At 50.3% G+C, this 13,599-nt stretch overlaps 1 protein-coding gene across 5 annotated transcripts in view; it reads right to left on the reverse strand.

Moving 5' to 3' along the window:
• Nucleotides 1-13,599, reverse strand: part of MORC2 (MORC family CW-type zinc finger 2) — a 403,660-nt gene that overhangs the window by 200,348 nt on the left and 189,713 nt on the right. For all 5 annotated transcript variants that reach the window (XM_085634756.1, XM_085634754.1, XM_085634755.1 and 2 more), the window contains one exon: nucleotides 10,848-10,976. In XM_085634756.1, the coding sequence (XP_085490882.1) occupies nucleotides 10,848-10,976 (129 nt within the window). The remainder of the gene's footprint in view (nucleotides 1-10,847; nucleotides 10,977-13,599) is intronic.

Genomic DNA, 13,599 nt, shown 5'->3' on the forward strand with positions numbered 1-13,599 from the left:
TGATAATGATCTTGGTTGATGTTGAACCTTAACAGGTTTTTGTGTCGTCTGTTCATTGGGATGTGCAGGTAGGCATCTTTGAGATCCACGGTGGACATGAAGTCTCCGCCTCGCATTTGGGGTAGCACTTCTTGTAGTGATGTCATCTTGAATTTGTGCGTCTTTATGAATTTGTTTAGGAATCTTAGGTCCAGGATGGGTCTTAGTGATTCGTCCACCTTTGGTACCAGAAGTTGTTTGAGTACACTCCCTTGTTCCTTTCTCTGCATGGCACTGGTTCTATGGCCCTCTTTTTCAGTAGTTGAAGTGTCTCCTCCCTGAGTTGAGCGAGCTCTTGACCCGAGTGCTGTCTTCTCTTTGGTTTCTTGTTTGGAGGCCTTTTCTCTAACTCTATGCAGTATCCGTGCTGTATGACGTTGAGAACCCATTTGTCTTGAGGTTATTTGTTGCCATTGTTGCGGGTAGAGGCCCAGTCTTCCGCCTACCGGTGTTGCATGTTCGTAGGCGCTTGTTTTGTGTAACCCCCTTGGTGTTCTTACATTGCGCTTCACCCTTCGGGGTATGCTGGGGGTGAGCGCCTTTTTGCGTGTGTAGTCACTTAGATGAGGGTTGGTCTCCCCCTCTCCTCCTTTGGCCACGTCCGTTTCCCCTCCCGCGAAAGGACTGGCCTCGAGGCTGGTACTGCCAGTTCTGCTTCTGCGGTCCCTGCTGGCTGTGACTGTCACCCTGCTGCCCTTGCTGGAATGTCTGATGCGACGTACCCTGCTGGATTCATCCCCTTCCGTAGGGTCTCCGATTTGGGGTGCCTCCTTGCATCCCTCTGAACTGCAGGGCCCCCATGGATCTTGCGGTCTCATTTTTCTTTTTCAGTTGGGTGAGCTTCTCGTCCACAGTTTCCCCGAACAGCGTTTCACCGTTGAAAGGGGTGTTCACTATGTTATTCTGGACTTCCTGCTTGAATCCAGAAATTCTGAGCCAAGCCTGTCTCCTTTCAGTGATCCCTATGGCCATCAGTCTGCTCGAAGTTTCTGCCCCATCCAATGCAGTCTTGATGCATGAGTTGGCGATATTCTTCCCTTCCTCCACTAGATGGGAAGCCCTTTGACGGTACTCTTCTGGGAGATGCTAGACTAGTTCCCCCATCTCATCCCAATGCTGGTACTGGTGTCTGTTCAGTAGCGCGTTTGAGTTTGCCATGCGCCAGTGCATTGCGGTGTTTCTTTCTACCTTCCTACCAGTGAGGTCCATCCTTCTGCTCTCCTTATCAGGAGGTGGGCCCGAGGTCGCCGGCACATTGGCTCTTTTCCTGGCCGTGGAAGCAATGATTGAGTCGGCAGTGACCGATCCCTTGATGTAAGGAGGATCCTGCGAGGAGTGCTTGTACTTCTTTTCCGTTCGGGGTGTGATGGACCGGCATGTTCCTGGGTCCTTAAACGCCTCCTTACCTTGGTTCATCACGCTTTGGAGCATGGGGAGGAACTGGCTCCTCGTCTGGATGGGGAGCAGAGTTTCGAGTAGGAAGTCTGCTTTCGGCTTCTCCTCGTCCAATTTCACACCAAAGGCTGCTGCAGCACTCTTGATGACCATGTTGTAAGCCCCGATGTCGTCTGGCGGCGAAGGCCTCGAAGGATACAAGTCCACGGGCTCTTCGGGATTTTCGGCGTCGATGTCCTGCCATTCCAGCTCCTGAGTCGTCGACGGCGCCGAGCCGTAGAACGACTGCTGATCCTCTTCATCATCTTCTCCCTCATAGTAGGGAACTTCTTCCTCCTCTTCAGGACCCTCGACTGCTCTTCGGCGTCGAAATCTCCCTGTTCCTCGATCTCAACGACATCCGTCGACGGGACCGTTGGGATTTTGAATTGTTTCATTCTTTCGTCGAACTCCTTCTTCCTCTGAAGGATGCTCTCCATCTCCGCTTCGAGCCTTCTCTTTTTCTTTTCCATGCTTGAGATGTGCTCGGCGTTGACCTCCGGTCTCTTCGACGGAGCTTGCGTCGACGCGGCCTTGTCTTTCGGCGCCGAACGTCCCACCTCGTGGGTCTGTTTCGACGAACTCTGTCTCTCGGCGGTCTTCGGCACCTGGGAGTCCTTCTCGAAGGATCCGCGCGGCCTTCTGTCCTTTGAACCACTGGCGGATGTCGAAATTTTCGGCGCTGGTGTTTCCTTCGAGGACTTTGACTCATTTTTTCGAGAGTCACCTTCCGATTTGCGGGGCCCTTTTGGTGGTTTTGTACTCGACGTGTCTTACCTCGTAAGGCGTTTTCTTATCGGTCTCTGCGACCGTGAAGACATCAGGTCCCTCGGCGATGTTGTCTTCATCGTCGGTGGAGAGGCCCAGATCGTACAATGTCGGGGCCTTACCCTTGCCTTCCATGCTGAAGTTGGCTCTCCTCTGACGTTCTCTCACCCGGAGAGTCTTCGGCGCGAAAGCGGAACAGCCGTTGCAGTCCTTGCTCTCGTGGTCGATCGGCAGGCAAAGGTTGCAGACCGGATGTTGGTCCTTCTGCGCGTACTTGTGGTGGCAGTTAGGGCAGAACTTAAATGGTGTCTTGTCCATTGCGCTCAGAGCCTCCGAGTGCGCATTTTCCTATGAGCGTCGAAGAATTTCGAGGATCCCCTCCTTCTTCGTCGTCCCGGCTGTAATACCTTTCTCTCTGTAGTCTTCTAAAAGTTTTCCTTCAATGAAACTCGCGTATTTTCCTTCTTCCTTCGTGTAAAAACTCTGGAGCTTCTCGATGACGATCCAGACCCAACGGCGGAAAAAATAATCTGAAGATGGCGCCCCAAAGGTGGGACTTCCGCAGGAAGCACGACGATGTCACGAGAGGTGCACCAAATGGTGGGACGTCGACGGCCACCAGGGCTACAAAAACAAAACAAAAAACAAAAAAAAACAAAAGAAAGACTACGAATCCGGACCCAACCACCAGATGGCGGAATAATGCACAGCATAGTGAATCCAGAAAGATTCACGCTGCAAAAACTTGTACACTTTTGGGGAACCCCTGGACTCTGTGCACGGTATTACCAAATAGTGGCAATATCATATACAGAGCCAGCTTTCTACACATGTCAACGCATATGCGTAGAGCTCCTTCACTGCCCTCTTTGGGTACTACCACGATGGGAGAAACCCATGGCGTTGAAACAATAGAATGCTCAATAATATCATGCTTAAATAACAAATCAAATTCCTTTTCAACATAATCTTGTATTGAATATGCTACTTACCAGTATGCATCTGTTCTTGGCATGTAGGGCTGCTGACATTCATATCTGTGCATAGATCGCCGCCTAGTGTTGGGTCCGGATGTTTGCACGTTGTTGTCCTGGAAGAGTCTTCGAAGTATCCTTGGATAGGTGACTCCTCCCATGGACTACAGTGCGCATGGGCATCCTCTCCATCCTCAGATTGTTTTTCGCCATTGTGGCAGTGATGGAGTAGATACAGAAAGTGATGACCATGCTTGCAATAATTCTGAGAGCTGCAGCTGCGACAGGCGCCGGGGAGGAGGGAGGGCGATATGAATGTCAGCAGCCCTACATGCCAAGAACAGATGCATACTGGTAAGTAGCATATTCAGTTCGAGGCATGTGGGCTGCTGAATTCATATCTGTGCATAGAATACATAGCAGTGCCCTCTATTGGCGGCGGCTACCCGTGCCAGCTGCAGCGGTCTGAAAAAGTGTTTTGAGAACAGCCTGTCCTACAGCTGCCTGCTGTTTTGACTGCACATCTACGCAATAGTGTTTTGTAAATGTGTGTGTAGTGGACCATGTGGCTGCTCTGCATATATCATGCAGGGGAATATTTCCTAGGAAGGCCATGGAAGCCCCCAACTTGCGTGTTGAGTGGGCTCGTGGTGGAATAGTTAATGTGCGTTTTGCCTTTTGATAACAGATTTGAATACACTTAACTATCCATCTGGCTATCCCTGCTTTGGAGATGGCGTTACCTTTGTGGTGTGGGGCAAAGGCAACGAATAGTTGTTTTGTCTTCCTGAAGGGTTTAGTCCTGTCGATGTAGTACATGAGGGCCCTCCGTACATCTAGTGTATGTAATGCCCGCTCTGCAACAGTTTGTGGGTTTTGGAAGAAAACGGGCAGTTCAATAGTCTGGTTCATGTGGAACTGCGATATTACTTTGGGCATGAATTTGGGGTTGGTACGTAGTACGACCCTGTTGGCGTGAACCTGAATAAATGGCTCTTGAACGGTTAGTGCCTGGAGTTCACTAACTCTTCTTAGGGAAGTGATCGCTACCAGGAAGGCTACTTTCCAGGTAAGGAATTGAATCTCGCATGAGTGTAGAGGTTCAAAGGGTGGACCCATCAGGCGTGTGAGGACCAAGTTGAGGTTCCACATTGGAGCCGGTGGGTGACTAGGTGGAATGACTCGTTTGAGTCCTTCCAAGAATGCTTTGATGGCAGGCACTCTGAATAGAGAGAGGTGCTGCCTGGTTTGCAGATAGGCTGATATTGCGGTCAAATGGACACGTATAGAGGTGTACGCCAGATTGCATCGGTATAGGTGTAAGAGGTAACATATGATGTCGTGGATGGATGCGTCCAGCGGGTTAATGTCATTATTACCGCAATAAATGACGAACCTTTTCCATTTGGCTGCATAGCAAGCTCTTGTAGTGGGTCTCCTGGCCTCCTTGATGATGTCCATGCAGTCAGGTGGCAGATTGAGATAGCCAAACTCTAGGACTTCAGGAGCCAGATCGCCAGGTTCAGCTGTTGCGGATCTGGGTGCTGAACCTCTCCATGGTTCTGCGTCAAATGCGCGGGTTTGATCCGCAGCCTTTGATGCGGTACCACGGAAAGTTCGAGGAAGGTGGTGTACCACGGCTGGCGTGCCCACGTGGGAGCAACTAGGACGAGTGTCAGGGAGTGTTGTCGGAGTTTGCGAGCCACCAGCGGTATCAACGGTGCTGGGGGAAAAGCGTACGCAAATCTGCCGGACCAGTTCATCCATATCGCATTGCCCTGCGACTGCGGATGTGGGAATCTGGCGGCGAAGCTTTGGCATTTTGCGTTTTCGCTTGTCGCGAATAGGTCTATCTCTGGGTGACCCCACTGCTGGAAGTACGGTTGGAGTACTGATGGGTGTAACTCCCACTCGTGCATCTGGTGGCTGTGTCTGCTGAGCAGATCCGCCATCTGGTTGTCCTTGCCGGGGAGGTGTTCTGCCATGAGGAACATGTTCCTCTGAATGGCCCACTTCCACATGCTCTGAGCCAGATGAGACAACTGTGGAGAGTGTGTCCCTCCCTGTTTCTGTATGTAGTACATTGCGGTCATGTTGTCCGTCCGGATCAACACGACCTTGTTGCACAGATGTACTTTGAAAGCCTTCATGGCCAGGAAGATTGCCATCAGTTCCAGAAGGTTGATGTGCATCTTCTTCTGTTGTGTCGTCCATAGTCCCTGCACTGTGTAGTGTAGTACATGAGCTCCCCATCCCTGGAGAGACGCGTCCGCTGTCAGTACTATTTGTGGAACAGGCTCTTGGAACGGTCGCCCCTTGCAAAGGTTTTGTGGATTCCACCAATGCAGAGAGTTGTATGCCCGACCGCTCACCAACACTAGGTCTTTCAACTGTCCTTGAGCCTGATTCCACTGACGTGCTAGGCACTCCTGAAGTGGGCGCATATGTAATCTCGCGTGCGGGACTATGAAGATGCAGGAGGCCATCATGCCTATCAACTGCATAAACACTCGCGCTGGAAGCGAGTGATTGTGTTTGAACTTGGAGATCAGCAGTTGTATGCTGTTGATCCTCACTAAACTTGGCTGAGCTGAGGCCGCCAGAGTGTCTATAGTCGCGCCCAGGTACTGTTGTACGTGTGCGGGCTGGAGATGGGACTTTGGGTAATTTAGTGAGAATCCCAGACTGTGAAGAAGGTGAATGGTGCGGGACATATGGCTTGCACATTGCTGGGCCGACTTCGCTTGAACGAGCCAGTCGTCTAGGTAGGGGTAGACGTGTATATGCTGCCTCCGTAAGTGTGCTGCCACCGTAGCTAGGCACTTCGTGAAAACCCTGGGCGCTGTTGTCACGCCGAAGGGAAGGACTTTGAACTGATAGTGCTGCCCCTGAACAGTAAACCTGAGGTATTTTTTGTGTGAGGGGTGGATGGGTATGTGGAAGTACGCATCCTTGAGGTCCAGTGATGCTAGGAAGTCTCCCTGCTTGAGAAGCGGAAGGACTTGCTGTAGAGTGAGCATGTGAAAGTGCTCTGAAAGAATGTACTGGTTCAGGGGTCTCAGGTCTAATATAGGCCTGAGCGACCCGTCCTTTTTTGGAATTAAGAAGTAGAGGGAGTAAACCCCCGTGCCCTGCTCGTGGATGGGTACGAGCTCGATAGCGCCTTTTAGAAGCATACTTTCTACCTCTTGCTGTAAGAGCGTTAAGTGCTCTGAGGACATAGGACGGTTTCTTGGTGGTATTGTGGGTGGAGTGGAAGTTAACTCCAGACAGTAACCGTGTTTTATAATATCTTTGACCCACCTGTCCGTGGTGATGGAGTTCCACGTGGACAGGAACCGTTGTAGCCTTCCCCCGACAGGTGTTATGTGGTCGGGAGGAAGGGAGAGGGCGTCACTGCTTGTTCTTGGGGGAGGACCTGGTGTTGCCGTAGCCACGTCCTCTGCCCTTGGTACTGGAGCCACGATAGCCACCTCGGGTGTTCTTATCGTAGGTGGTCTGCGTATTACCCTTGTTATATGTTTGTTGTGACCCCTGTCCTCTACCTGCCCCCTTGTTTCCGGGGCGACGAAAGGAGCCGCTCCGAAAGGACTGAGTTTGTAGGGCGCCCATGGACTTTGCAGTGTCCGTGTCCTTTTTTATCTTCTCGAGGGTGGTGTCAACCTCAGGTCCGAACAAAAAGTCGGGGTTGACGGGCTGATTAAGTATATTGTTTTGTACCTCAGGCTTGAATCCTGAGATACGTAGCCAGGCGTGACGTCGTAGGATGACGCTAGTGTTGATGGCCCTGGCAGCCGTGTCTGCAGCGTCTAGTGCACATTTAATGGCAGCATTTGTGAGTAGCTGTCCCTCTCTGATAAGGATTTCTGCACCTTCTTTGTAGGGGTCAGGGAGGTGCTGAAGAAGTTGCTCCAGTGTGTCATAGTGCGCTCTATCGTAGCGAGCGAGGAGCGCTTGAGTGTTAGCTATGGGCCATATGTTTGCAGCTTGTGCGGCAACTCGCTTGCCGGAGGTCTCTAGCACCTTGGACTCTTTGTCCGGGGGAGGAGCGTCACCCGTTGTCTGCGAGTGTGCCCTCTTGCGGGCATTCGCCACAACGATGGAGTCGAGTGGTAATTGGCCTCTGATGTAAGTAGGATCCCCAGGTGCTGATCTGTATTTTTTATCGATCCTGGGGTTTATCACTCGTGCCCTGGTGGGTTCCTTGAAAATGTCAGTGGCTGGCTTGAGGACCCCCTTCAACATTGGCAGAGTCTTTACATGTCTTTCTGAGGATGCAAAGGTGTCCATTAGAAAGTCATCTTCGATGATATCAGAGTGAAGCTGTACATCATGGTTGTTTGCCGCACGTTCAATCAGAGCGTTGAACGCCGCAGTATCCTCTGTGGGTGATGTTTTTGGCCCATATAGTTGTGTGTCCTGTGCATCAAGAGGTGCACTGGGGTCTGCAGGGTCGCCCCAAGTTTGGTCAGGGTCCTGCTGGTCATCAGGGTCCGTGTCCACATGGTAGGGGACTTGTTCATCCAAGTAGTCCCCCAATGCATCCGTGTCGGAGCGTGTGGGGGAGGCCCGGTGTGGATCCTGGTAGGGTGAATAGAAGGGTTCATACAGGAGAGGTTCTGAGTCCACAGGCAGCTTCCTCTTTAGCGGGATCCTGAAAGGCTCCAATGGCGGTTCCGAAGTTATCCTTCGGCCGTGGAGAATCATCCTGCCAGTGTCGGCGTCGATGACGTGTGACGGAGACGGCTCGACAGGTGTAACCGCAGTTTTGGTGACCTGTGTCCTGAGTTGAAACGCCTTCGGGATTGTGGGTGGAGGCAAGCCGAAGGTAATGCTGGTCGGCACCGACGAAACCGCCGGAGCCGAACCGGAACCCGACGGGTCCTGGAGGGCGTCCTTGGATCTGCAGCCTGGCATCGCGCCAGGCCGTACTCGGGGCGCCTTAGAGGTCGTGGCCCCCGCCAGGGTCGTCGAGGCGGCTGCAGATATCTTCTGCGCCCGTGGCGCATCGAGTCGAGGTGCGGAGATCACCGTCGACGTCTTCGACACGTGAGGTTTTGGTGTCGTCGAGGGAGTGCTGCGAGGCGTAGCAGGCGGGACGGCCCTCGGTGTCGGTGGCGTCGACGCCGGTAACCGGGCAGGTTTGTCGGCGCCGATGACCTTCTTCCGTTTGTCGACTCCCATGTCGCCCGTCTCGAGTTCGGCACCGAAGTCTCTCTTGGTGCGGTCGGTGCCGACCCGGTGCGCTGGCGTCGAAGGTGTTGAAGGCCTCGATCCGACTAGCGCCACTTTCAGTTTCGGTTTCGTAGGAACCTGAGCAGCTTTCGGTTTCGGTTTCGTGGAAGGGAAACCAGCTGGCTTAAGCGGTAATGGCTGCCGCTGAACGTCCGAGGCCGGGCCCGAGGGCGGGGCCGAAGGACTGCGTGATAGGTCTCGGGTAAGGCCCGAAGGCGATCCCTCGACCGGAGCCATAGTCTGTGGCGCTGGTGAAATTTCGGTCTGAACAGGTAGGCCTTGTTCATCATCGGAGCTACTCTCTTCGGCTCCTAAGGCCTCCTCGTCGTCTCCTACCTCGGTGTCGTCTTCACCTCTGTGGAAGAGTGACTCGTCGGCCTCGTCCGATCCGGGTTCGTGTTCGTGTTCGGAAACGGGACTGGAGGGTAAGACTTCTACTTCTTCGACGTCGTCAGCCTCGTCGAAGATGTCAGCTGGGGCCGGTGCCGCGTGCTGCGCTTCGAGCCTCGCCGCTCGACGATTCCGCAGAGTCTTCTTTGAACGGAACCGGGCACAGGCCATACATGTCGATTCGTCGTGGTCCGGCGAAAGGCATTTGTTGCACACCGGATGGACGTCGATGTGTGGGTACTTCGCATTGCATACCGGACACCTTTTGAATGGCGTCCTGGATTCCATCGTCGAAGTAGAGTCGATGGACAGGCAAATGCGAACAAAGTCGGTGCTGAAAGTTAGTAAACTAACAAAAAGTATCGAAACCCGATCGATAAACAGTACCGACGCGAACTAAAGGCCTTGTGGCCTCGACAAAAGTTTTTCCTAACTTGAGCTAAGATAGCACATCCGAACCCAATGGCGGAAAAAAACAATCTGAGGATGGAGAGGATGCCCATGCGCACTGTAGTCCATGGGAGGAGTCACCTATCCAAGGATACTTCGAAGACTCTTCCAGGACAACAACGTGCAAACATCCGGACCCAACACTAGGCGGCGATCTATGCACAGATATGAATTCAGCAGCCCACATGCCTCGAACTTACTTGTTCGCCTAGGGCTCTGAGCAACAGGACAGACGTCCTCATTAATATGTAACTTTACTTTCATAGTCTTAAGCTTTACCAAACCATGAAACAATGAAGGGAACTGACTTACTATTTCATGGTGAGCACTCATGATGTAGTGCACAGAAATTAGTCCCATATCAGCATATGTGCTGAAACTGACTGAACAGGCACTCAACACGGGCCCTTGAAGCACATGGATGGGTGCTTGCACATTCGTTTTCATATGTTTCATTGTCGCAACAATTGAACCTCGACTTTTTAAGGGTGTCGATCCAACCTATGCATACAGTTTGGTTTTCGATGGCAAAAGTTGTGGTTATGAATACAATTCATTAGATTTTTCTTCAGGCACAATACTTGCCAATGCACCACTGACAATGATGAAAGGTTGAACAACTGTTTACTATCAGTGTAATTAACGGACAATGTTGAATGACTTTGGTACTTTGGCATGTCGACTTTTTTGTCTGACATTTTTCCTCACATGCGGCCAATCCAACTTGTGCACGCTTCTCTAAAATAAACATTGACTTGGCACAACCATCTTCTTCACTTTCACTTAATACTCATATGGAGGAACTGTTTGACAATGATTTAGATGGCGATCGACTTTGTTCAGTGTCTATTTGTTTTACCTGATGTCTCCGCTGGGCTTTGTGGGTGCGCGTCGAACTTGCTTCTGGAAAACACTGGCAACCTTTTTGTCTTTGCGCCGTGACACACTTGTTTTTCCCTTTGCTTTGCACACATCCTAAAATTGTTCTCCTTCCCACAGCCCTTACATATCTGTCTGATGGGACATTTGTCTTTGCGTGGAAATGAAATTCTACACCCAAAACATAACTTCTTTTTACGTAGAGACATCACCTTGTGTCTTTCAGTCTTTTGCTTTGATTCGCTTTTCATACTCAGGACTGATTCATTTGGGGCACCTCTGACTTCCATGTCAGCAGCTTGCCAGCATGCACCTCCGCTCTAGCAGCCATTAACACTTGTTCAAGACTCTGAGTTTCTCTCAGCATTCCCCTTCTGAAGAAATCGGAGAAGCAACCATAAATGACTCTGAGGCGTATGGCTTATTCATTGAACTTACAGTGTTTGATGAGTGTGTCAAGTCTCTCTGCAAAATTATATCGATTTAACTCGCAAGACAGTACAACCTATCATCTTTTGTGTGCGTATATATTGTAATGTACATGGATGCTACTGTTTGCGTCATGTTGCATGCTCACTTTGCATGTTATACTGAAAAAATCCCAAGTAAAAAAAACAGTTGATAAAAAAATGTACTTGCATTTATACAAATGACAAACAATTCAGAATAGACACTAACCACATTGAATTGTTGTGGGGATTTCCATGGCTCGCCTACGTTTGTAGCGTAAATCAGTAGACGGTGGTTGATTCCAATTAGCAGATAAATAACCAAATTCATCCCAAAATTTGACAATTCCCCGCTGAGCTGTGAAAAGAAACAAAATAATATTTAATAACTTTGAGCATATTGCTAGAAGGAAAACATTACTTACCATGTAAGCATGTGTTCGTAGCATGTAGTGCTGTAGTTCACATGCTTGGCATACTCTTGCCATCTTGGGCTTGGATGGTTGCAAGTTGTTTTTCCTTCAAAAGAAAGGTTTTCGATTTATGGAATGCAGTGGGACTTCATCCTTAGTAGGCAATGGACACTGATAAGGACTATATTAGATTGTTTTTTGCACAGTGGGAGTTATTTATAGAGTGGTGAGTGAACGGTGACCGTGGTATGGTGCACCATGTGTTTTATGGGAATATGTTGAAAAAGATCTGCAAGTAGAGCCATATGCTCTGGGAAAGAGGGTAGGCGCATGTGACTCTACAGTACTACACACTGAGAACAGATCCTTACGGGTAAAGTAACGTTTTCCTTTCGTAGCATGTGTTGCTATGGATATACATGCTCTGCAAAGACTGTAAAGGAGTATTTAAAAAAAATGTTTTGGGGAGTTTTATATAGCGCAAACTTGACCTGAAGTTATCAGATTGCTTTACATGAGCACCAGTTACGTTACAGACAGACACATTGATTTTTTCGCTATGCAGGTGGAGATTAAGTGATTTGCACACAATCACAATATGTTAAGCGTCCCTACCGAAACTCGAACCCGGTCCCACAGCTTCGAGGTCGATGCTCTAGCTGTTACGCCAAATCCTAACCCTATTCTATTCTCAAGAAGCGGTGGCTAGTGTGTGAATGATGCAAAGGACCTTAAGAGTTTTTGGCCAAAGATAACCTGTTGGAGGGCTAAAATGTCCACACAATAATTAGAGGGAGTGTAGGGATGACCAAGTAGCTACCTTACATAAGTCAGCTAGAGGTATTGTGCCAAGGAAGGCCATACTTGCTGCTTTCAAGCATGTACCGTGCACCGTGGGGTAACAGCTATTGTCTGATGAGGACACTGGTGTTAACTCCCTGGAAAGCGGAGTCTGCAGCATAGTAGGCATAACAGATGGTAGCATTGGAGATGGTCTTGCCCTCTGACAATATTTCTTCACTCCTTTTCGTGAAATCTTAAAGGAGATGCTTCGCCTGCACCTGCATTTCTTCCTATTGAACACTATCCTAGAGTGACAGGAGACCCAACAAAGTCGGATATGTGCCAGTGGAAATCCGCCCCTAGAGTCATCCTGTTGCTGGCTGTGTTCAACTTCTTGCTCTTCTTATCAAGTGGTTGGCAGTTGCCTACGACTTGAGCAGGAGTTCACTTGTGGGCGGTGTGCATGACCAGAGAGTTGGGCAGCAGAAGGCGCTCAATGTATACAGTGTCATAGGGGGAGGGATTACAATTAATTTCCACCCTTGATGTTACTACAGTGGCCTTACCTGAATCTCTTCAGGGCAGACTTGAGCATGCCCTTTAACATGGACAAAAACTGCCCTGTCCACTCTGACTTGATCATCATCTCAACGATGGAGTAGACTTCCTCATGCAGGACTTGCATGTCAAGCTTATGAAAGGTTGCTGCTTGCTGGATGACCTTGTGATAGGCCATCGTATCATCTGGAGATATGCCCTGATAATGCAATGGTTGAGATATGGGTGTCTTGGGGCTCTACATCGTTTTCATTCCAAGGGTCGTCTGTGGGCCCTGGCACTAAAGGTGTGTTCTAGGAGTCAGCAGGGCTGAAGGAGCTGCCCGAGCCATAGAGGAGTGTGGAAATCCCACTGGTGATGGCATAAGAATCAGTGGAGGTGGTGTGCATGATCATGGTGGAAGTGGTGATGGAGGAGCAGAAGGAGGAGGTGGAGCATAAGGGGGAGGCTAGTGCCTCTGTCTCTATACTTCTTGGAAGTGAGAGCCCAGGGGGCCTCCAATGCAGGTACCGTCTCAAGAGCCAGTCTCCTCTTCTGAGGCGGAGTCTCTGTGAATTTTGGCTGCGGTGGCCAAAATCTTTCCAGTAAGTAGATGAATGAAGAGGCGTGTTTGACTTGCATCAAGCTCCTCCTGTAACCTTTGGAGGATTGGCAGGTTTCTGCTCAAAGTGTCGGCATCGGAGTCATCAATGGCTTCGGTGAGTGCAGCATATGGGCTTTAAGTGGAGTCAAGGCCTCTCATTGGTTTCGTGGCCTAGAGAGGTGAACGCCCTTAGACAGATCCGTTTTTGATGCAAAGCCTCAGTTTTGTGCCTACTGCTGCTCAAAAGTGTCAGAGATCCTGGAGGTTATGGTGCTATTTACATGGGTCTTGATGCCTTACTCCTTCAGTGGAGTTCTAGCTCGACTTGGATTGGGTGTCCCAGCCGACCCTACTGACGACCCTGGCAGTGGTCTTGATTCTCAGGTAGGAGATCTTGGTCTGAGCAGCCTTCTCTTCTTTCTTCGGGTTTGAGCCATTCAAGAAGACTGTCTCTGGCTGCACCATGGCTGATGGGGCGGGTTGCCTGAAGAGCCAGTGTCCTCACCCCTCCTCGGCACTGAAGAGTTCCTGTTCACCAAAGATGTAGAGCATGTCATCAGCAGACTGCGGGTGCATTTTCCGGGGGACCCAACACTTCTCCCTTCAGAACTGTAGAGTTTTCTTGCGACTGGAAGGCAAAACAA

This window comes from Triturus cristatus, chromosome 11 (genome assembly GCF_964204655.1).
Source record: "Triturus cristatus chromosome 11, aTriCri1.1, whole genome shotgun sequence".
In the NCBI taxonomy this organism is placed as follows: domain Eukaryota; kingdom Metazoa; phylum Chordata; class Amphibia; order Caudata; family Salamandridae; genus Triturus; species Triturus cristatus.